This window comes from Anguilla rostrata, chromosome 6, assembly GCF_018555375.3.
Source record: "Anguilla rostrata isolate EN2019 chromosome 6, ASM1855537v3, whole genome shotgun sequence".
NCBI lineage: Eukaryota > Metazoa > Chordata > Actinopteri > Anguilliformes > Anguillidae > Anguilla > Anguilla rostrata.
Genome location: NC_057938.1, coordinates 20,371,405 through 20,394,896, shown reverse-complemented (window position 1 = coordinate 20,394,896; position 23,492 = coordinate 20,371,405). Strand labels below are relative to the sequence as shown.

General features: G+C 42.7%; 2 protein-coding genes across 6 annotated transcripts in view; one reads left to right on the top strand and one right to left on the bottom strand.

Annotated features, from left to right (window-relative positions):
* The first annotated feature begins 1,008 nt into the window (after window positions 1–1,008).
* On the top strand, window positions 1,009–8,211 carry LOC135256803 (DCN1-like protein 1). 3 transcript variants are annotated; one of them, XM_064338947.1, is made up of 7 exons: window positions 1,009–1,265; window positions 2,823–3,036; window positions 4,176–4,344; window positions 4,532–4,662; window positions 4,790–4,872; window positions 5,462–5,558; window positions 6,635–8,211. In XM_064338947.1, the coding sequence occupies exons 1-7, from the start codon at window positions 1,263–1,265 to the stop codon at window positions 6,709–6,711; spliced, it is 774 nt and encodes a 257-aa protein (XP_064195017.1). In that variant the 5' UTR covers window positions 1,009–1,262; the 3' UTR covers window positions 6,712–8,211. The 3 variants fall into 3 exon arrangements, with proteins under 3 accessions (XP_064195017.1, XP_064195018.1, XP_064195020.1); XM_064338948.1 differs by lacking the exon at window positions 1,009–1,265 and adding an exon at window positions 1,311–1,534; XM_064338950.1 differs by lacking the exon at window positions 1,009–1,265 and adding an exon at window positions 1,620–2,295.
* The window catches only part of LOC135256801 (phospholipid-transporting ATPase IF-like), a 43,105-nt gene continuing 25,073 nt past the window's right edge, over window positions 5,461–23,492 (bottom strand). The window contains exons 26-30 of one of the 3 annotated variants that reach the window (XM_064338944.1): window positions 22,715–22,780; window positions 22,410–22,513; window positions 21,626–21,791; window positions 18,954–19,039; window positions 5,461–13,641 (exon numbers count right to left, since the gene is read on the bottom strand). In XM_064338944.1, coding sequence (XP_064195014.1) covers window positions 13,539–13,641; window positions 18,954–19,039; window positions 21,626–21,791; window positions 22,410–22,513; window positions 22,715–22,780 — 525 coding nt within the window. In that variant the 3' untranslated portion in view covers window positions 5,461–13,538. Of the gene's footprint in view, window positions 13,642–13,999; window positions 17,722–18,953; window positions 19,040–21,625; window positions 21,792–22,409; window positions 22,514–22,714; window positions 22,781–23,492 lie in introns of those variants that run through there. The other 2 variants (XM_064338945.1, XM_064338946.1) reach the window with 2 other exon arrangements.

Genomic DNA, 23,492 nt, shown 5'->3' with positions numbered 1-23,492 from the left:
CACAGACACAAGAGGTGCTGCTCCACTACAAATAATAATAATAATAATAATGATGATGATGATGATGATAATAATAATAATAATGGTGGAGTAGGTAGCACTGTTGTCTCACAGCAAGAAGGTCCTGGGTTTGAATCCTCGTCTGGGCCACTTCAGAGTTTGCATGTTCTGTCCGTGTGGGTTCATTCTGGCTTGCTCCCACAGTCCAAAGATATGCAAGTAGGCTAATTCGGAGACTCTAAATTGCTCATAGGTATGAATGTGTGTGTGAATGGTGTGTGTGTGCCCTGTGATAGATTGGTGACCTGTCCAGGGTGTATTCCTGCCTCTAGCCCAATGCATTCTGGGAAAGGCTCCAGCTCCCCTGTGACCCTGACTAGGATAAGCAGGTATAGATATGGATGGAAGAAGTGCCATTTGGGGCTGCCCCAGCATAATAACCAGAAAAATATAGAGTGTCCGTGTAGTATAATGGTTAGGGAACTAGGTTTGGATGCAGTTTTTTATTTCAGCTGCATAAATTGTCTATATGTAAATATCTGATCTGGATAAGTGTCTGTGCATAATCTAAAAGTAAATAGCTTGCTTGGTTACCACAAGATTTCATTAATTTTATGTTTAATTAAAATTAACTTCTGATCTTTCAAATAGGCCTCCCCCTTGGCCAAATGGTCATGATCAAGGTGACCGACTTCTGGAAGAGGTGTATGCATGCACCTAAACCACACGGGGGAAAGCCTCGTTGTTTTCACATTTAGCGTAAATAATGAGTTGGACAGTCCTGAAAAAAGCAGAAGGCATTGGTAAAGTTTCAAACTAGACTGGACAATTCAGCAACAGTGGCAAGGTGATTTAAGAGGAAATTTTACTTATGTCATGGTGCTTGGGAGCATTCCCTTCAAAACCCAGCCCTCTAATGTTGCTGTATAGCCTACTCAGAAATATTGCATCAGATCTTAATACGTCTTTACGTTAGATACGACAAAATAAGCTTCCAGTGCTTCCTCGCAACCGAAAATGAGTGTCGTCTCTAACTGTTTGCTTCTATACATGCGCAAAAGTGCATTAATTAGTGTCGACTACTTTGAAAAAGTTGTCAAATTTCTAGTCGTGGAGTTGTTCGTTGGCAGGAAAGAATGCTTGTTATGAGACCACAATCGCAAATTGCTGTGTTCGATAGGAGTGCAGCTACCTTGTCTGGCTGCGCATGAGCAGGAAGAGTGGAGGAGTGAGGGGGAAGAGGGAGTCTGTTAATTACAAACATGGTAAGTGGAAAAACCCTTCTATTTTTGTTTCCTGTGGTTGGTTCTCCTCATTCTGATTATATTTTCCAGCCACGACGTGTATAAACAAACATTATATTTCGTTTCGTTTTATCGATTTGTAAATTTTCGAGGGTTGCAATTCCATCTGCTGGTTACAATTCATTGAAGGCTGGCCAGGCTAGCTAACACTTAGCGAGCTGGCTTGTAAAACCTGAAAAGCAGAAGGCGCCGGTTGCACCCAGGACATCTGTGCCGCCGGTCGGAAGAAAGTGAGAGGCCCCCGCCGTCATTGCGTAATCGATGATCGGTGCTGCTAGGCCTAGCTAGTTGTGCTTAAACTGCAAACACTAGCTGGGTTCAGGGATAACATGTGACGTTAGCTACCGTTTGTTAAACCTGCGGATAAAATAGAGCTAGCTATGTGTTGCTGTCTTATTTAACGCAATGTTCCGTTAACGTTTTACTGTTGACAGCATCCACTCGATGAGTAGTTGATGATAAATTTGGGTCGACCAATTAGCTACTAGGCAACATTCGCTAGCTAGCCAGGTAGCATTTTGGTACAGCGGTGGAGGCTAACTTGTCTAGCTAGCTAATGCCGTTCGGTTTCGCCTTAATCAAGTATGGCTAATAATGAACTATTCCGTAGACCTAGCTATATCAACGTAACTTTACGCTATCCGTAGTTAACCGTTATTAAGCTGCAAATTTGTTAGCTTTTGGTCTTGAGAAATAATAAAATTGCTAGGTACTAGCTAGCAAAAATGTCTCCCTCGCTTGTTGCCTGTTTAGCTAGCGATAAACAGTAGCTAGCTAGCCAGCTGCACAGTTGTCGGGGTATGAACTAGCTAGTCTAGTTGATTACGTTAGACTAACAGTAGTCTAGCTAGACTAGCTGCTTCGATAACTTGTTACTGACCGACTGAAGCGTCACTTTTTTAAACAGAACCTGTTCGCTAGATAGCCAGTTTATATTATAATGTCAGTTAACGCCAACTACAGTGACATGTTTTCACTATGACTAGCATAGGTACGTTACTTTACACCATTTGATATAGTGTACAGTGAGCTTGGAGTTGGCGTCTATACGAGGAAGCGTAGTCCAATGTTAAACGGAGTGGATTTTAAGTAGACTAGTTGATTTTGAGCTAGGTTACAACAGTTACTAGCTGCATATATATATATATATATATATATATATATATATATATATATATATATATATATACCTTTTGGATAACTCAAACGATGTTGTTTAACACACGCCATGTAAACATCACGTTAGAATAATATTTTGACCGTTATCTTGGCTTGCTTAATTAATACGGCTAGATGTTATGCAGCTCATGCGACTGCTGATCTGCATTGGACTGCTGGGTCCGGTTTGTGCGTGTGAATGGCGTGAACTTTACATTTATCTAGCTACAGTGAATTTATATTTCAATGGAATAATCACCTGTAACCTTTCTGTTTTTTTTAAAAAAGTAGGTAACTAGAAACCGAATGAACTGTGTGGTAAATGCTGTGGACTAACATCCAGTTGTGTGTCTTCCGCAGAACAAGCTGAAGTCCTCGCAGAAGGATAAAGTGCGTCAGTTCATGATCTTCACACAATCTAGTGAAAAGACTGCACTGAGCTGTTTGTCGCAAAATGACTGGAAATTAGACGTCGCAACAGACAATTTTTTCCAAAATCCCGATTTGTACTTACAAAGTTTAAAGGGAGTGCTGGACAGAAAAAAGTTAGAACAGCTGTACAACAGATATAGAGGCAAGTAGTCAATTAGTTGGAGGAAAGTAGTGTGTTCTTTCCTACGTGACACGTCTGTGTGGTACTCTGTGAATGGACCGTGTTTATTTTCATTACGCATTCATCCATTGCAGCTGAGCGTGTCAAATTATGGATGATCAAAGATGAGATGTGCTTGTCAAACGTATATATAGGATCAGTCCTATGTAATACAGACAATTGTTTTTTTGTTTTTTTTTGAGGAATAGGCTCACAAGTGTTACATCATTGCACAGAAGTGAGGTGTGGTCACAAGTGACAGTGCACATCAAAATACGAGCCAAAACAGTAAATGACAATGTAATCTAATCAGTGGCAATTTGTGATGTTGAAAATTTACCTTTAGACTGTTCATTGGTCTCAGCCTTGTTTAAAAAAAAAAATTGATTTACAATTTTGCCAATTACCTGAATAATTCATACTCATTGGCAGCTAATTCACCTTTGATAATTTGCATTTCCAGCAATAGCTTTCACTTCAAGTCATGTTAGAGACTTTCAGCAAGACAAAGTTCAATGTTGTTAAAGGAGTTCAATCATTGAACAGAGCACACTTAATTCTTTATGCACATTTCTCAGCTTTGAAAGCAACGTGCAATAAAGGTTATGAGCTAAATAAATAACCATGGCATTTTCATAAGATTTTTAAACAACAGAATCTGCAGATCAGATTTACATACAGATAATGCCTCAATATAAGGCATAGAGGAAGAGTGTATCCACATATTCAAAAAGTGCTGTTTAATGGTGTTTAAAAATAAAATAAGCTATTGCCCTATCATAATGTAATTAATTAATATTTATAATATTGTTATAAATCACTTTGACTTTAAAAATGTGAATGTGTACTTGGGATAACATGTTTCTTTGATAGTTTAGTTACTTAAAAACTATAGTTTTTAAGAAATGCGGTATAAATGATTTTTGACTGCAGAATGAAAATGTTAAAGATATAACTAATGTAATAGAACTTTTGTGCGATTGATCATGTTTTTCTCATGGAGTGCAGAATGGTTCTGTGAAAAAATTCTGTTGGTGTTTTGCAAATTCAAACTGCTTTTGAATTGTACAATACATTACAAAGAATAACTGCCAAAACATTCTTTGTCATTGGTCAACCAGATCCCCAAGATGATAACAAGATAGGGATTGATGGGATCCAGCAGTTTTGTGATGACTTAGGCCTAGACCCTGCCAGTATAAGTGTGCTGCTCATTGCCTGGAAGTTCCGAGCAGCAACACAGTGCGAGTTCTCCAAGCAGGAATTCATGGACGGAATGGCCGAGCAAGGGTAAGTCTGTTGCCGGGGACGATGGAGAGAGAGATGCACAGACTCTCTGTTTTCTTCTCTGAAAGCCATATTCAGTTCCATACCTATTGAACTTCACTTTTTGGTATACCCTCTTGCTACAGTTTGTGTCAATTTGTAGACCCTTATTCACCAAGTAAGCACTTATGTGACCTATTTTCTTCCTAAGGTGTGACAGCATAGAAAAACTAAAAGCACAGCTGCCAAAAATGGAGCAAGAGTTAAAAGACCAAGGGAAATTTAAGGACTTTTATCAGTTTACATTTAACTTTGCAAAGAATCCTGGACAGAAAGGTTTAGGTATGTATTTTTTGCCCTTGACATTGGTCTTTCCATTGCATTGTTTATCTAAAAGGTCTGCACACTGGAAAAATGTTCTGAATATTGTTTCATGGTTAGTTTTTCATTAAGTTCATATATTTTGCAGATTTAGAAATGGCTATTGCATATTGGAATTTAGTACTTGCAGGAAGATTCAAATTCCTTGACCTGTGGAACAAATTTTTGTTGGTAAGTTCATCACACATGCTCTTGTTGTTGATTCTTAAAAAATCATTTAGATTTTTCAAAGGTTTTTTTGTATGTTAAATTGGTCTAGTTTTTCTACTGAGAGTCCCTGGTTAAAGAATCATCTAAGGCCCTGTCATATCTCTTGCTACCCATAGTTTAGAAATTAGCATGCAGTTTTTTGTGTCACGTGGGTGGTAAATATAGTTTAAGTGTTCTGAAGATCCCACAGGGTATGGTTGTTTTTATTTTTGACTTAAACTCACCATTGAGTTTAGACCCAAGAAAGCAGGTCAGGTAACCTCATTATGTAATCAAGTGCTTTAATTGTTCAGTTAAATGCTTACTAACTGAAACTACAGGCAACCTGGCTCTCTTGGGGCAGGTTTGGGGATTTCTGTCATTCTTCCTACTCAAAAAATACTGTACACCCCATGTCATATCATTGTGTGTAAGTATTGTTTGATGCATGAGACAAATGCTTATATATTTTAGGAATTGTAGACATAGAACCACTTAGCTTTCTTTTGTGCTTTAAGCAAAGGTATACATGAAATCTACCACTAAATCCACCTTCTTTTCCCTCTCCCAGGAACACCATAAAAGATCAATACCAAAAGACACATGGAACCTCCTGTTAGACTTTAGCACAATGATAACCGATGACATGTCCAATTATGATGAAGAAGGTTCGTAAGGCTGCGCACATTCACATTCCCTTTGGTCTCCCACGCTATGGGGACACGTGCACAGGCTCTTATCGTAGGAGCATATGTGTGTGTTTATATGTTCCAGTGGCAAGTTTGATGTGTTAGAGTGGTGGTTCTGACCTGATTAACTGAAACCGGCCAGATGCTGTGCAGACGTAATACTCAAGCATTGGCTGTCAGAAGCCATAATAATGGTTGTTGACTCAGGATTGGAAGGTTGCAGGTTTCAAGTCCTAAGGTGGGGCAGGTTTACACTGTAGCAGAGTACTTGCTGTGAGTCAGGTCAAAAAATGCCATGAACCTGTGTGCCTGAAATCTTTGAGCCACTATGTTCTGGATGTTAAGCTATGAAGCCCTAAGAATGTATAGCTATACATAGCAAGTATATATTTGTACCCCACAGCACAAAGAATTGTGTAACATATAAACAGCTGAAAACATACATCTACTGAGATAGTACACATGATCTGGTTCATTTTTAGAGCACCTCTGTGAAAAGCATCTGAACACAATTCTGAAGCTGAAACCGATCATGAACGTTCAATTAAAACGACAGTGTCTTCTGCTCTTGGGGCTGGAAAGCCAGTTCTGTGTTGCCATCAGGTGTATGTCAAGTAATTATTTGAAATACTTGTACACCTGTAAAATATAGCTGCAGATGACTTACAATTTAAGACATCTCTTTTCAATAATCAAAACCTTTTTTTTAAAATGTTAAATTATTGTACATGCAGGGTTCTGAATTTTTTTTAACCAGCATCTAAAGCAGTGGTCTCCAACCCTGGTCCTGGAGAGCTACAGGGTCTGCTGGTTTTCATAGTGACTCTGCACTTCATGAATCAATTAGAGCAGTTGATTACACAGTCAACTCAACTCACCTGGTGTCTTGGGTCTCAATTGGGTGCATGATTTTAAGGTGAAAACAAAAACCAGCAGACCCTGTAGCTCTCCAGGACCAGGTTTGGAGACCACTGGTCTAAAGAATGGAAGTATTGTAAATATGTATTTGACCCAGGTCTGGTTGACGTCTAACCCCAGTTTTCTTTCGACCGTAGGGGCGTGGCCGGTTCTCATTGACGACTTTGTGGAGTTCGCGCGACCTCAAGTCGGGACAAAAAGCACGACGGTCTAGCCCCTGCGAAAGCCCTCGGGAGGCGTGTACATACTCTGTACATAGATCCATCTAGACGGCAGTCAGGAGAACAGGACCGGACTACGGGGAAATAAGTCCTGCCTTTTCAGCCCCACGAGCGAGCCTGAAAAGGGGAGAAAAAAAAAAGAGACATTTTTAAAGGCATATCTCCTCGGTCATCCAACGGTGTTCTGGGCTTCAGTCTGTAGAATGGGCCATTTTTTTTTAATATCACCCAGCCAGCTGAAGACACTCGTGGACCACCATACCTATTGTTCTTTATACCAACGTTCCTTTGGTGTTTGTTCGACGTTCGTTTCGGCGTTTGTTTGCCGACGTCCGCAGCTTCTGTTACTCACACCGGATTTTGGGTTCTCGAGTCCCCCAGGGCTGCGGGGAGTCGCGTTATTTTTATTTTTTTTTGTTCGTTTTTTTTTTTGAATCCCCTCGTCATTTGGATAGGGACTTTACGTGCCACTTGTTCAGGGTGTGACTGATTCTAAAATGGAGGCAAGTGTGTAACCTGCTGGACTCTGGGCCCCCCTCCTCCTGGGCTGGAGTCGCCCGTCCCGTCATTTCCTTAAGCACAGCCGCGTGTTTCGAAAACAAGGTCCCGTTAATGAATGTCGCGTACGGTAATTTCCTTTCAGTACTCTAAGTGCATTCTGGAGTTGGGTTTTTTTTTTTTCCCCCATGTTTTTTTTTTTAAGAAAATATATAAAATATTTAAGTGATAGAACATTGATTGTACCATTTTTATTTTGAGCAAACATCATCGGAGTAAATCCATGGTTTGTGTAGGTAATGCTTTAATTTGGCGTATCTGAAATGGCAGTGTATCGTCACCCTACTGTAGTTATTTTTGTGTGCTTGTGTGAATCTTAGGCCCAGGTTCAGTATAACCACAGTGTACTCTGTGCTTAACTTTGAGCAATGAATTTAAGCAAATTTCATGAGTGTTAACTTAAGAAGCTGCGGAATCCATAATGTATTAAGTGATAAAAAAAAAAAAAATCCATTGTAAAATTTGTTACTCAGTCAAGTACAGAGAGCACTGTGGTTGGGTATAATCAGGCCTAAGAGTTTCTGTCAAAGCCTTTATGTAACTAAACCTAGAATCATGTGTTTTAACATTACTTGATATGTACAAAAGAGAATTATGAATTTGTACCTTTTAGAATATTAATTTTTGCAAACAACAATAGGTAAATACTGTTTTGATACAGCACCCGCTGCTAAATGCTATTAAACTGCAGTTTGTTGCACAGTGAATTGACAATTCCACCTGCTGAATCGATATAGTATTGTGAAGATCACTCTTGGATACGATGGACATTCTCTTCAGTATAAGCAGAGTAGGCTCGGTTGAAGCTCGAAGGCCTGGGTGCTTAAATGAAATACCTGAGATCTTTGTGTATGACAGGAAGGCAAATCACTTCAGTTATCTTTTTTTAAATTGTTTTTCAAGTTTTAAGAAAGACAAATAAAACTGTCAAATAATTTGTGTGTTGTTAATGTGTATATATGATTGCAGTCAAACCTTAGTAGCGGACAATGTCCATTGGAAAGGGAATGCAACTTTTCCCTAATCACTTGTAAAAAAATCTTTATTTTTTATTTTATTTACAATAAAAGTAATTTGGTAAAAGCAAATTCAGGCATTCAGGATAACATTTAGCATTTCATTGTAGAATGAGCCAGTTTGGTGCTTCCTCTCAGTTTTGCTAAGCAATGATTGCTGGGATCATTCAGATTTTAGCAATTCCAATGCAAAAAACAGCATACAGTATAGAGCTCTCCATTTTGTGGCACAAAACTACCAAGCTACAAAGTCACTCTAGTGTTTACCTCTGTATTGGAATCTATGGTGCTGCCATTGAGTGCAAAGTTTTATACTAGAATTCAAGCAGTTCTTTACTAAATGATCTCAAAACCCTACATGACCAGAATGAACACATGCTCTGATTTGAAAACAAAGCTAGCAATAGGGACCTATTTGATGTTGAGGCATTCCTTCCATTTTCTGCATTTACATATTATAGTGTGTCAGTGAATTCAAAATGACATCTGTGAGATTTTGAGGTTTGCTGATGCACCCTTTCATGTCACAAACTAGACAATACAAGTTTTGCAATCTGTTGAACACGGTGATGCACATCCGTGAATCGGCTTATATATTAAGTCTGTTTAGTGAACTTGAACACAGCATTCACAGAACGCACACTTGAGTCCCAGTTTTCTACTGAGGTGAAAGCTGAACTGATGAGCAAACCTGAATGATCTCGGGACTTTTGTGTGAAAGCCTAACCAAATCCTATTAAGAGCACATTTTCAGTTAAGGTTTTCTGGCAAGCAACACAGGAATGATAAATCTTCAAGGAAGTGTTCCACTTTGAAATGAGGCTTTTCCAGGATATTCTTCAGGATAAATGTTTTATCTCTATAAGACATAGTTTGTATGTTTATGATAGAGGTGTGCAGAAATGACTGTTGGAAGACTAGTATGACATTCAAATTTGCCATAATATGTGCTTGGACCAGTTATTATATTTAGTGACACTAGTCCTCCTTAGTATGTTTATGAAGTTGTTTAACATTAGTTTGACGACTAATGATTACACTAAACCAATGCTCATTTCCAAAAGTCACACAATTTTCTGAAGTTGCATAAATTCATGCAAATTAAAATGTAGCTGATGACTAATATGTTGACAGCCTGCAATCATTGGCCTGGTAAAATGTTGTGAATAAAACTTTGATTTTACTGAGTGCTATTCGACTTGATCTTTTGCAGTTTCAGCCTCATACTGAATGGGTGCAATTAAACAAAATACATTTTTTTATCAAATAAAAACAAACTATAGCAGTCTACAAATGCACACGAGTGGTAGATATTCAATTGTGATGCTTCCATAAAGTAACATTTTATTCAAGTCCATTCCATAAATACAGCTGTTCTGAAATGTGAACAGGAAAACCAACAAGATTACAATAAAAATGAAAAAGTTGATGAATTCAAAAACGGGTCCTGCTGGTTTTTATTGCTAATTTATCTGGCAGTTAAGCAATACACTTAAGCAATTAACAATTAATCTCGACATTCTTTAGCATGTATTTTCTACCAATTCATAATACGAATAGATCTGATTGATATGCTATATTCATGTGAAAAAAATCAAACCACAAAGGCATCATCAAAAGGTTTGGTACAGAAAGCACACACGTGTGTGACTGGAATCATGTTACTGATTGAGCAGCATCTTTAAGTGCCTCCACACTTAAAGGTAAGAGGTATTTTACATTAAACTACCACGTATCCCACAAACTAGAGGGTTTACAGCTCCTGTAACCGTGGGACCAAAGGTCTTCGGTATCTGGCAGCATTGGGTTTGGCTGGCAGTGGTTTTCAAGTTAAAAGCCAAAAATCCTAGTTGCAAAGTTGAAAACAGTCGTGTTACGAAATGCCACGAGCCTCATTACAGTGATCTGGACCCTACCCAATAAACAGAGGTGCATCGGTTCACCGATTCTCCCTCAGACCGGCCTTGATATGAAAACACTGGCGCATGCAAGCTTGCATTCAGCTGTAACAAAGGTGAGGAATACCTCTGCCCTGGCAGGTTCCGGAAAAGGGTATCATGACCTCGCATTCCTCGGCAACTCTGGCCGAAGGGGCTTCAACCCCAAAACAACTGCTGAGAAACGACACAAGCGGGTTTGTGCGAGTGCCGAACAGAACAGACGCATGCACGCACACACCAGCAATGAATGGCCTTGACAGGGAAAGGGCACCAGGATGATCCAGCCTTACAGGTAGAATACGCCTGAGGTGATTTAAACACTTCAATATACAGGAGGATGGTACATATAAAAAGACTGGAGGTGAATGGGCATCGCTAATAGCACATGTGACTTCAAGACGGTTTCTCCTTTGAGTTTTCAAGTTCAACTTTTTTCATTTCTTGCAACATGGTTTATTCTTTCCAACAGCCTCCAAACCCAAAAAGTCTTGTAACAAAAAGTAGAAGTTGATTACATGCTGAAATGAGATGAGAAATGAGCCTATTGAAATAAGAGGAGAAAGTGAAAAGCAATGGGTTTGAATTCAGGCCTGTGGGTAAAGAAGACTCAGTTCAGGACTGCCCAACCCTGTTCCTGGAGGTCTACCGTCCTGTAGGTTTTTCCTCCAGCCCTAATAAAGCACACCTCGTTCAACAGTCAGAGCTCTCAGTGAGCTGCTAATTAGTAGAAACGGATGTGCCAGATTAGGCTTAAAATGAAAACCTACAAAACAGTAGATCTCCAATAACATAATTGGGCAGCCCTGATTAGTTCTGGGTGGTTAATCTGTGTGTCATACAGCTATGGGTGATATGATCTGATGCACCCTAATCTTCTGTCAGAAACTTGTAAAAAAAATAAAAATAAAAAAAGACTTTTAATCTGTCACCTATGACATATTCTTGCATCTTAAAAATATATCAGCATTAAAGGCAGTTGGTCCCAGTTGTGAAATATAATAAACTACAGCTATAAAAATACGAATTAAATATATGGCTTTATTAAAGTCTGTTTTAAAAAAACAAAAAAGGAACACACCTACATAAAATGTATTTCACACAAATTTATATTTAATAATTACAAATAAGCCACTATTAGTTGTAAGGCACCAGGGAAAATATCAATACCAGATTCAACCACCAGGGGGATATGACCTATTCAAAACTGAACCCCACATACATTTATTACTTAATCCATTCCATTCTGAATATTTTAAAGGTGGCAATGGTAATTACAATAATATATATACGATTTGGTGCGTTAGAACTTTCAGGATAAAGTCCTAACTCCATTATTGACCACAGCAGGTCACACACATTGCAATTACCTTTCAGGTAACTGTTGTAAGATCTTGCAGATATGGAGAAGTGAATTCAACTGTCTATTTCAGTTTGTATCTGCATACATGGTCTGTAAGATTGTCTAAACTGACTACACAGTTTGAAGACCTTCCCACTTGAAACCCATCCAATCAACCCAAACTGTACACACAGTACATGGAGATGTTAGAAATGTTTCTGTTGATGAGACATTAGCAATGCATAGGCCTGTATCTAGAGACGGAACGTCATGTGATTTTTAGTCTGTTTGGTCATGCATAAAGAGGAGAAAAACAGCCAAATCAGAGTATTTTTCTGCCAAAAAATAAAATAAAAAATACGGGAAGTACCTACAGTTGCAGTCAAAACTGAGCAACCAAAACACACAGCACCAAAGGCACCTGTCATGTGATTGCCAAATGTTTTCATTATAAATAAGGGTTCAAGTTTATACAAATGCAATACTTTTTTAGAGCCACATTTCCAGTCTATCTCCTCCTTAGCATGATATCTTATTTAGGCTGTGAAAAACACTACTGTAGCATTTATAAACCACCCAGGTGTTTCCTTTAACAGCATCACCAATTTAACAAGCTACCATTTTACATTTATGAACCCATAAAAGTTAGAAGCTACTTTTTTTTTTTTAATTCTCTGGGACAAATGGTATTTGAAAACAAAACCCAAGACAAGAATTTTGATGGATGTTCAAGCAGGCAGCAAGTACAGGACATGGTCTTTATGAGTTTGATTTAAAAATGCTTGTTGCGTCCAACAAAAAAAAAACTTTGCTCTGGGTTTTGTTTTTTTTTTTAAACAATGATTCCCTCTTTCGCGTGCCCGTGAGGATGACAGCTGTTGCTTGCGGGACAAGCTAAGGCATTTCCGGGCTGCAGTCTCACTGCGCGTTAACGGGATTACAGCGGGCTCACGATGTCGGCCCGGCAGGAGCTCAGCGTAATGAGTTAAGCGAGTTTGTCTGTCTCCCCGCACCCTCCCGCCCCACGAGAGCCAATGAAGCCCAACGTTTGAGCGAGGGCCGAGAGCGATGGGCGCGGCGGTTTACAAAAGGCCGCGCCACGTTTCCTTTGCCCCGCTGAACCGGACGACCTCTCGAAAAGCTCCCGTCGTTAAAGGGCACCTGCGTGTACCAGTTCCAGTTATCATTAACAGGGACTGGTTTTCAATTAAAGTTCAGAACTAGAAAAAAAAAAACTAGGCAAATAAAAACAGTCACCTCCATTTGAAGAATAAAAGGCATACGTTTGCAGTGCAGATCTTAGGTTTTAAACCATGACTCTGTAAGGACCATGGGAGAAACAAATATAAGCAAGCCGATAGGCCCAGACGACCAGAGACACCAAAACCACCCCCGGCAGACAAGCAAAGACAAGGTACATGAAGAAAAAGTTTGGTCAGGTCACATTAAAATTGCATTACATTACAATCAGACCCAAAATGGGCTGGTCACTGCAGGCAGGTCCACAATGTTCAAGACCTACGTCAGATGTGTACAAAAATACTTCTTTAGATGCTGGTAACACTTGAAAACCCTCCTGCATTTCCTTAGGAATTCAAATGAAATATGTTAATGACCAAAACTTTTAACCAAAAATCCTGCGGTAGTTTATGGCAATTCTACGAGTGTCTAAAAGGAAGTATTCAGATAATTATCTGACCCAGGTCTGCATTGTATGCACCACGAGATGAATGTACCACATGGATCTCTCCTGCCACAGATTATGCACCATACTCAGGTTTCCAGAACAACAGAAAGGCCTGAGGCCTGGTCCGGAGTCCTGCTGTAGCGTCAGAGAAGCCTGCGGTGTGCCATCCTCCTCTGGAGGGGCGGGGTCAGTCGTGTAGCTCCCCCCCCCTCCAGCGTGTGGCCGTGGCAGCCGCGGCAGAGGCAGCCGAGGGAAAGGGCGGGGTCTCACAGGGCCCCCTTCACCCGCTCCGCCGCCCGCCCCAGCCGCTCGCGCAGGCTCGGACCCCCCGGGAAACGGTGCGCCGTATCCAAGCTACCGCAGCGCTGATAGGTCTCCATGAGCTACAGAGAGGGAGAGACATAGAAACAAGCAGACACAGAGAGAGAGAGAGAGAGAGAGAGAGAGACAAGCAGACACAGAGAGAGAGAGAGAGAGAGAGACAAGCAGACAGAGAGAGAGAGAGAGACAAGCAGACAGAGAGAGAGAGAGAGAGAGGAGAAGCACAAGAGAAGAGAGAGAGAGAGAGAGAGAGAGAGAGAGAAGACAGCAGACAGAGAGAGAGAGAGAGAGAGAGAAGCAGAACAGAGAGAGAGAGAGAGAGAGAGAAGAGAAGCAGACAGAGAGAGAGAGAGAGAGAGAGAGACAAGCAGACACACAGAGAGAGAGAGAGAGACATAGAAACAAGCAGACACAGAGAGAGAGAGAGAGAGAGAGAGAGCAGACAGAGAGAGAGAGAGAGAGAGAGACAAGCAGACAGAGAGAGAGAGAGAGAGAGAGAGAGAGAGACAGAGAGAGACAAGCAGACAGAGAGAGAGAGACAGATAGAGACAGAGAGAGACAAGCAGACAGAGAGAGAGAGAGAGAGACAGAGAGAGAGAGAGAGAGACAGATAGAGACAGAGAGAGACAGAGAGAGACAGAGAGAGACAAGCAGACAGAGAGAGAATGAAAGAGAGAGAGAGACAGAGAGATACGGGGGCAGCGTTAGACTCAAAAAACAGGGACAACCCCCGCCAATTCAGTTTAACCGCAGTGTGCGTAGTCCTTTGCGTTGAGTAGTGATTCATTCTCACACTTCAACATTAGAGCAGGGGTATGCAGCCCTGGTCCTGGAGTGCCAGAGATGGTCCCTGCCTTGCACTCCATCCAAACCGATGACTTCATAACTGGATTCATTTCAATTAATCAATCGGGTTTGATGAATGCAGGTGACTGTGTGCTGGAGGCACTCAGGGCTTCACCATTCATAATGTTCAGGGCTCAGACTTTTAATCATCCGTCAAACTCCTGCGACCGAGCTCCCAGGTTAGAGCTTTCGCCTCCCTCAGAATGAAGTAATCGTGTAAAAGTGTATCTCTCGTTCAGAGATGAGGACACGGGCCACTGCGGTTCCACCGAACGTCCGCCTCAGCGCTCGTCCGTTCTGCCACAGCGGTAAGGGTCCGGACTGTAACACGGCACAAGCACCCGACACAACGAATGAATGGTTAAAAGAAAAAAAAGGGAAGTAAAAATGGAGAACAAGGACGTAGTTGTTTTTTTCAACGTGAGGCTTCCCTTAACCTTTGTGTGGCTGGGCTGCGCAGTCTAGTTCCCATACTGGAGCAAAAGCCCTTTAGAGGCACTGAAAGCACACGCAGTCAATCCCTAATCACTGGTCAATGTTCCGAAACAATATCCCAAGATGCACCTCAGCCCCTGTCCTGTGAGTAAAAGTCAAACTAGTTAAAAAGGCAATAAGCTGGTTTCTCAAATTAAACGGACATTCCACCTCACATTTTTATACGAAACTATTCTGGTTTGACAACTTTCCTTTTTCCAGGCTGACCACTGTCTTGCAATCCCACTAGCCTTTCGCATTTAACTTCACTGAAGTCCCGCATTTGAAAAAGGATTCTGCGCAGATTCAACGCCGTGGCGCTTCGAAGACCGTCCCCTCTGCAGCAGGACTCCAAAGCCCATGTGACACCGGGCTGTGTTTGTTTACGATGCAGTGGGTGGGGGCGGCGATTCTCTAAGGAAATCAATAAGATCACTGTGATAGATGTTCCCCAGTGAGCGACGTCTCAGCTCTATCCGAGTCGTACCGACTAGGGGAACAACTGACGGAAACACGACACGTCCCAGTTATTCAGGATGACAGACGGGGCTATAGCGTCGAACCGTCCATCATTTTTATTTCCGGCAAGAGCGAATATATTTTCTCGAGCCGTCGAGAGGCACTCGCTGGAGAGCCGCTCCAGATGAGGCGTGTCAGAATAAGGAGAGAGCTTTTGCATCTGCGCTGCTATTGAGGAGTCTCAACTCTCTGTGACGTCTCAACCTCTCTACGGCATCCTGCAGCTGTCCTCTGTACCTGGAGTATGGACTGGAACAGACAGCTCTCTAACAGTTTAAAAAAATATTCTGTTTCAGCAAGATCATTTTTCCATCTGAGGAAAGAGTCTTCATCCTTGACAGTTGGATCTCCTCTCACACCACCAGGACAACTGCTTCTGTAGTATATGATGATCATCATCACCTTCTTCTGCAAACTGGTGTTCCACATGCATTCAAACACAATGCTAGGCTTTCAGTGTGGAGCACGCTTCCTGAAGTGCTTAAACGCACACTATGTTCCCGCCAATCAGGTGATAAACAATGGACTACTGCTGGTGACCTACAAATAGATATTGATCTAAATGCAAGAATATAAGGCTAATTCTTGTTTGACTATACAGCTGAAAAGCACAGCCACCTTCAACCAACAGCATAACCTGGAAATTATCCTTACGCTTGGCTCTTAAGCGGAAAATAAAAATAAGCATGCAATGTAAGTAATGCTCGCTGTTTTCGGTTTTTAACCGATTTTCACAGAAAAATACCAGGATTTTAAAAACCGATTTCACTCGGATTTTATGTTTCCAAGCATGCGAAATTGGAAACAGTGTCCTCTTGTGGCAAAATTGACCCTTTGTCAAGCCCCGCCCAAATCCTGCTCTTCGTAGTTACTGTTGCTAATTCCGTCAAGCTTTCGCTTCGGAAAGCAATTTTGCATAGAAAACCCACCGTGAGGACCCGTCAGTTATATTTACTTGTATTTGTATGGACTTTAACACAGATTACCCCCTTGTTAATCAAGCCCCTCCAAGATACGTAACTCGTAATTATTTCATGGTAATCTTGAAAAAAACTGATTTTACACTTCTAAGTAACAAAGTAACAACGTTGACGTTAGCTAGTTAATGATGGCAATTGTCAGCATCCCTCCAGCAGAGATGCGACAGGCTATTAACGACCACTTTTGGAGACAAAGATCTGTTATTTCATCCAGATGTTGACAGCAGGGACTGCAGTATGCTGTTCAGGATTATATTAATGATATAATGAATAATAAGGAAAACATGTGTGCATAATGTTATTGCTCTCAGCATAAATTAGAGAAGCCTCATCTGCTGTCAGTGGAAGTCAGCAGCACTGTCATAACAGGACAGAACTGTCTGTGAATTGATGGGTGACTAGCCAACTACTTCATAGAACATACCATTTACTTTTATGCTATACCCATGGAAAATTGTAAAATGGATTTGCTTCCTCATTTTCTATTTATTTTAATACACATGAGGCTATTTTAGTTAAGATCCTCAATGACAGCGAAACGAAAGCTTGACGGACCCCGTGGTGGACGCTTAGCAACAACTGCTATGCACATATGAGTGCTCTGAGGGCTCTGAGTGGCGATTCAGCTAGCCAAGCAGGATGGCTTTGAGAAAGCTTCCAGATACAGAAAGCGGGGAGAAAAATGGGGAGAAAGTGAAAACAAGCTATCGATTATGCAATGGAAGTTGTCAATGTTTGGAATTCAAATCTCATTTTAACCCCGATCTCTGCATTGTGATTTTTATTATCTGATTTTCACTTGGATTTTTATATAAGGCTATTCTTCCCCAACCGATTTTCACTAGTTTTTTAATATTGAAAATAAACATAGATAAAAACCGAAAACAATGAGCCTTAAACATAAAGTACTGCATGTAAAAATGGATCACAATGTAGGCAGGAAGCAGATGAAAACATACAGGGATCATCTGGTGGCTCACCCAACGACAGCTCAACTGCACTCTACAGTGCCATGCTTTAGCTGCGTGGGGACAGGTTACACACACACACACACACACACAAACAAGTACAAGCACACGCACGCACACATGCACACAAGCACACACATACACACGTATACGCACAAACAAACACACCATAATGACTGCACACTCTGCTACACACAACAACCTATTTGCATGCACACAGCCACCAGACCTGGCAGGCAGCACTACCTAGTTTGACCGGGAGAGGGGAGGCTAGCAGCTGCCGCCGGTCTTCCCCTCTATCCCTGCTTTCAGCAGAGTCACATTCTGAGCTGACTGACACCTGTCACTCTTCCATCTGGAGGGACAAAAACCGGTGAGTCTTCAGAATGGAACAAACACAAGAGACTGCATCCATACATGCATACCGAGCAAACAGCACCATATAAATACCTCTTTAACACTTTGAAAAATATGGAATGTTCTTTCCCCCCATAAGTCAGTGTTCTAGAACTACTGCTTTCAGTAGTGATTGTTATATCACCATTAGAATGTTCAGTAAAGAACATTCTAATCACATATTTGTGATCTCACAACTTAAAGGGTTAAAAAGAGCTGCAATAAATCTGAACTGTCTTGGCAGTTAAGTAGCTGGTACACAGGGACTTGGTCTGTATGCTGTGGACAGGTCTCCCATGAGCTTAGTGCATTGCTGTACTATCTATAATTTAATTAATCTGAAAGGGTTGTGCCACACAGCACAGTTGTAACCGAATCTAAAATAGAAACTACGACTGGGAAACTGTTATCACCTAAGCAAAAGGACCAGCATTTACAGAGTAACTACGATTATGTATGAATGAAGCTGAAGAGAAACCTGATGCCTAATTTGAAATGTTTGAAAATCACATACTGTGTGTTCATCTAAATGAAACTACAGCAGAGAATTAAGTCTTCAAATCATTAACCACGAGCTGAATAATTAAAACTGAAGATGTTCATATTGCAGTGAACGATGGTCATATTCAGAGCATATTTAAAATTCATTCGAAATTCTGACTCAATATGCGATGCCTGAACTTGAACTGGCCAATTAGAGCCCCTTAGGTGAGCTAAATACATCGGACTTGAGGGTGCGCTCTGCTAATAAGCCAACCGTCGGCTCCTCTGTTGAGCTGCGATCTCGTGGAGGCGGGGCTCTAATTCGGGGCGGCGACTCGAGGCAGCTGAACCGCTGACCTACCGCACGACGCTAGCTGAAACTCGTCAGAACCAATCGGACTGCAGGAAATCAATTTCACGCCTCGTGACTTCCCTTTTTTCCGACGGTCTGGAGATGGAGCGTCGGGGGGGTTGAGGCTAGACCGCTTCCCTTTTTTAAATGGTGCGCTGTAACGGCGCGCTACGGCCGCATAAAGGAAGCGGGCAGCTGCGCGCTAGCCTTCGGCGGGCCGAACGGCGCTCTACTGCGCGGGCACGGATGCCCCTACCCAACTGGGACACGCAGGGGGGGGGGCTCTTTCCCTGTCCGATCCTGCGTGCGCCCTTTTGAGTGGGCTCGGGGGGCAACGGTGGGCCGTCGGTCTCTACCTAATCTTCCCCAGCTGAGTCCTGGCTCTGGACAGCGGCTGCAGGGCGATGAGGTCGTCGCCTATGGCAACCGCGTCGGAGTGCATCTGCAGGGCGGGCGGGGGAAAAGGAGCGGGAAGCACGGGGGGGGGGGGGGTAGGGGGGGGGAGAAACGGCGCAGGTGAGACGCACGCAGAAACACGCACACGCGCACACAGACGCGGGCAGACGCATACAATCACCAGCGAGCGTGCACGCGCACGTAAACACGGAGTCGGGTACACATAAATACACAAAGCATGCACAAACACCAGGACACCAGCACACGGACGCACACACACACAATCACAATCACACACGGCTGCACAGGGCGACGCGTGCATACAAGCGAACGCGCACGTGAAACGCGTTTTGTGTCGTCGTGTTTGTGTGCGCGTTCCTCCGCTTGTATACACGGGTATGTGTCTTAAGAGTCTGCATGTGTGTGTGTGCGCGTTTCGTATTTGTGCGCTTATGTATAGGTATATGTGTGCGACTGTATTATGCAACACACGCATGGGCACAAACAAGCAAACCCGTAAATGTACAGTATGTACTACACACACAATTACAAACATGCATGCATGCATGCCCAAGGACACGTTATACACGCAGACATGCGTACAAACCAGTAAGATAAGATGTGATGCCAATAACAAATACTTAGGAGATCTGACACTCACTTTCTCCACATTTTTGGAGAGAGAGTGTTTGGGGGAAGGGGTGGTGTAGCGGCAGCTTTTTACCCAGATAAAAATCACATCAGGCTATAATTTCTGATCAATGTTAATGATATGCTTATTAAACTGAAACTGTGACTGCATTAACTTTCAGCATATATTTAGCAATCACACTGCAGAGCCTCTCAGTAATTACTTCACGCTACCGGGGACCACGTCTCCTGCTTCATGGTGGAGGTGACCACGCTGGTGACGGTAACATGCTTTGCCTCCGTACGATTACGAATGCTAGCTGTTCCACCCATAAATTTTAGTAGTGCAGGTGTACATTTCAAAGAAATGTTCGGATATTCATTTACAGCCGGAACATGAACACGTGCGCACCTGGCTAATCGTTAGGTGGACCCAGTACTCCGGTACCCTGGGCTTAAGCCTAACCTGACTCCTGAAGCCCAGGGTCTTTTAAACCATGAGCGATATTACCCTGCTGCTGGTGCTGAACGCGAACGGGCCGGCTTTAATGACTTCATAAATATTCGGCAATCCAATCACGTCTCCCAGACCCCAGTAGCCCATTCGCTTTAATTAAATCACACGCGAAAAATGAATCTTAAGAGCCATTCGTCTGAACAACAAGATTAAAATTCCCTTCCCGGCCTCCGTTTCAGTCTGCACAGCACCCTGCTACCGTCAGGTTTACAAGCTCAGGTAGCGCTGCCAGCCATCTCCAAAAGCTTGATCCTCATTTTCCTCTCTCCCCTCATAATCAGAGATCTCTAGTCTGGACTCTGCCAGGGGTTTTCATTTTCAACCCCTAATTTGGCAACAGCCTGCGGATGTACATACTCATAAAGTCACGCTCAGTTATCTCTAGTAGGCTCAATGGAATTAGTGGGCAAACTGCTACGGCCTGGGAGTGAAACCTGCCAGGACAGGTAGAACTACTCAAGGAACCGGGTTGGGCAGCCCCTGCATTAACGGCTCGGAGTGCGCTGCGTCTCATCGTATCTCATCCCGGCATGGCGGGACAAAACTCCGCCGCTGCTCGTCGTTGCGCAAGAGCGGAAGGAGCGCCGTGGAAGCGGCTCCTCCGCCCGCCGTCTGCCTGACGAGCGGCTCCGTCTCTAATTCACGAGCGAATCGCACCGCTCTTCAGGGGTCACGGCACATAACGAAAAGGCAGACCCGGGTCTAATTACTGTTCCAAACACTTTGACCCTCTGGAAGGCCAGTTACACTTCTGCAGATCGTGGACAATTTTTAAAAGAAACATTACCTTCGCCAGCATTCAGGGAAAAGTACGGTTACATATGACTCAGTGCTTCCACACATTCCGTTGAAATTTTTCAGGAAGCAGCAGGTCTGTGTAAAATCCGCCTTGGCACACATTCGTTGCCAGTGGGAAACCTCAGATGCTAGCTGGGTCAGTCATATGAAACCGTTTCCTAATATTATAAGTTACCAATTAAGCCCTGTTTAAATGTAACCACAATGCACTTTGTCCTTCATTTTGAATAAAAGTACTGGGGAAAAAAAGGTTGCATTCCCCAGGCAGGGCATGGCTTCTGTACTCTTAAACAGGGTGCACAACCTGAATTGCTAGAGCAAAGTGGTTAATATATTCATAATACGTAAGGACATCCCATGCACAAATAAAAAACTTTTATCATATGAACATTACTAATACTATTGTACATTTATTACTACAACTAATAATAATAATAATCAAATAATATCTGGGCATCAGGGCAAGTGCATTTATGACGCATCTCATAGAAGGAATGCTGGTCTAGGATCAGTTTTTCTGTCGTCCGTGTCCAAACCTTGTCCATTTGCAAAACTGACCTTAGATCAGCACTCCTCCTCAAAGACATGGGCCCTGGGCCGGTATTAGCGCAGGTGTTCAGTGGGGATGTGTGCAGTGCGTACAGAGCGGTGAGGAACTGAACGCTGCTGCCTGCGGTGAGGACCTGCCTGGGATTTCTGAGTGCTGGTGGGTCTGAGCTGCCTGTAGAGGACCTTCTTGATGACGTCGGGGAACAGGCAGGTGACGACGATGACGATGATGGAGAACCAGGCCGAGCCGCTGGACAGCAGCTTGGTGAAGACGCCGTACATGTCCTGTGTGTCGAGGAAGGGCCTGGTGGACAGAGACAAGTTTTATCGCTATAAGACCAATCCACCTGATAACAGGGACAATAACACACCTCCTATTACACACCCAGCTCTATACATAAAGTGAACAACTGTATGAGTATATACACTATCTACCAGATAAAGGAAATAGCCCTCCTTTTCTAATCCAAGTCTAATCCATGTGATAAAGTGAACTGATATTTGAAATAAAGGCCAGGTAAAATGCTCCTGTAATACCCAACACAGTGTACAAAGGGAACATCTTTATGATGACATAAGCCTTTATGATGACCTTTTGACCTTTCCCAATACAAACATAAAGGGAATATCCCCCTATTCCATTATAAAGGGAATAGCCCTCCTTTTGTAAGTCTCTCACTCTATCTGATAAAGGGAACAGACGTGAAACTGCATAGCGTCACATAAAGGGTTGCACGTGTCACCTCGAAAGAATATTAAGCTCAAATCAATGAGTAGGGCAAGGACAGTTTGAAATATCTTAGAAATAAACAGCAAATAAAACCGGCTTTTAGTTGGACACAGAATTAGGATCAAGACCACTGCAAGCCCTATTATTACTGCCTGAGATTACGTCAAATCACAACATTAGCGCGACACGTACCAGATGATTCCTCCGTAGAAGAAGGAGAAGATGAAGAAGAAGGCGATGGAGCCCCACGTGACCAAATGATTCATCCAGGTCCAGAAGTGCGTCTCCAGGGCCAGCTGCAAGCAGTTTCACACAAGGGGGGTCTTTCACACGCAGCCGAATGACCGCGCAGCCCCGGAGAGCTCGCTGGGTATGACTCAAAGGCGAACCCGCAGCGCGGAATAATATTTACACCTCATGTGACATCATCCGCACGGTTCGGTTCTCCCGGTGAACAGTGCCGCTTACGTGCGAACGCGAGGGCAGAACCCACTTACCTTCAGCGTGACGGTGACGACCATTACGGTGAAAACCAGCGTGCCGAACGACCAGTTTCCAAACATCTGCAATTAAAAATAAACAAAACAGAACCTATCAAAAGCCAGGAATACGTTTCATGCGTTATACTTTATGTAAGCATAATCGAACATTGGTGAAAAATATAATACTTGGTTCCTTGCGAGAAGAGACCTCAATGTTTTTTTTTAGCCGGCCTGGAATAAGACATGAAGCATCTGGCAGATCTCAGCTGAAACTTTGAAAGCGATCTGAAACTGATCGGTGTCACACAGAGCTGCCAGTCACTAAAAGTGCTGCACCTGCGACTTCACCTCTAAAGCGACATTAAGCCCGAATCGATGTGCAAAGAGAGAGGAGCAGGCGGCGACCGCCGGTGTAGCTACGCATAAACGCTCATCCGGTAAACTCTCACCGTCTCTCTGCTAGCTTTCAAAAATCTGCTCACAACAACAGCAGCAGGAAGGGGGGGGCGGGGTGGGAGGTGATGAGGTGGCAGGTGACACTGTGGGACTACAGTTGCCACATCCGAGTTACCACAGAAACACAAACAGCTGGTTAATAAAAAAAATCAATCGCAAATAGACTGTGAAAGAAACCTTCACCCAGTGACACTGTTGCAAAAGTTACCAACACATTTATGTGTCATTCACAAAACTCTGTACTGTGTACTAAATACGCAGCAATAAACAATAAAAAAATAAAAAGACAGAAAGAAACAGGTCACAGCATTGCATTCAGAGCAGGGCCAATCCATTA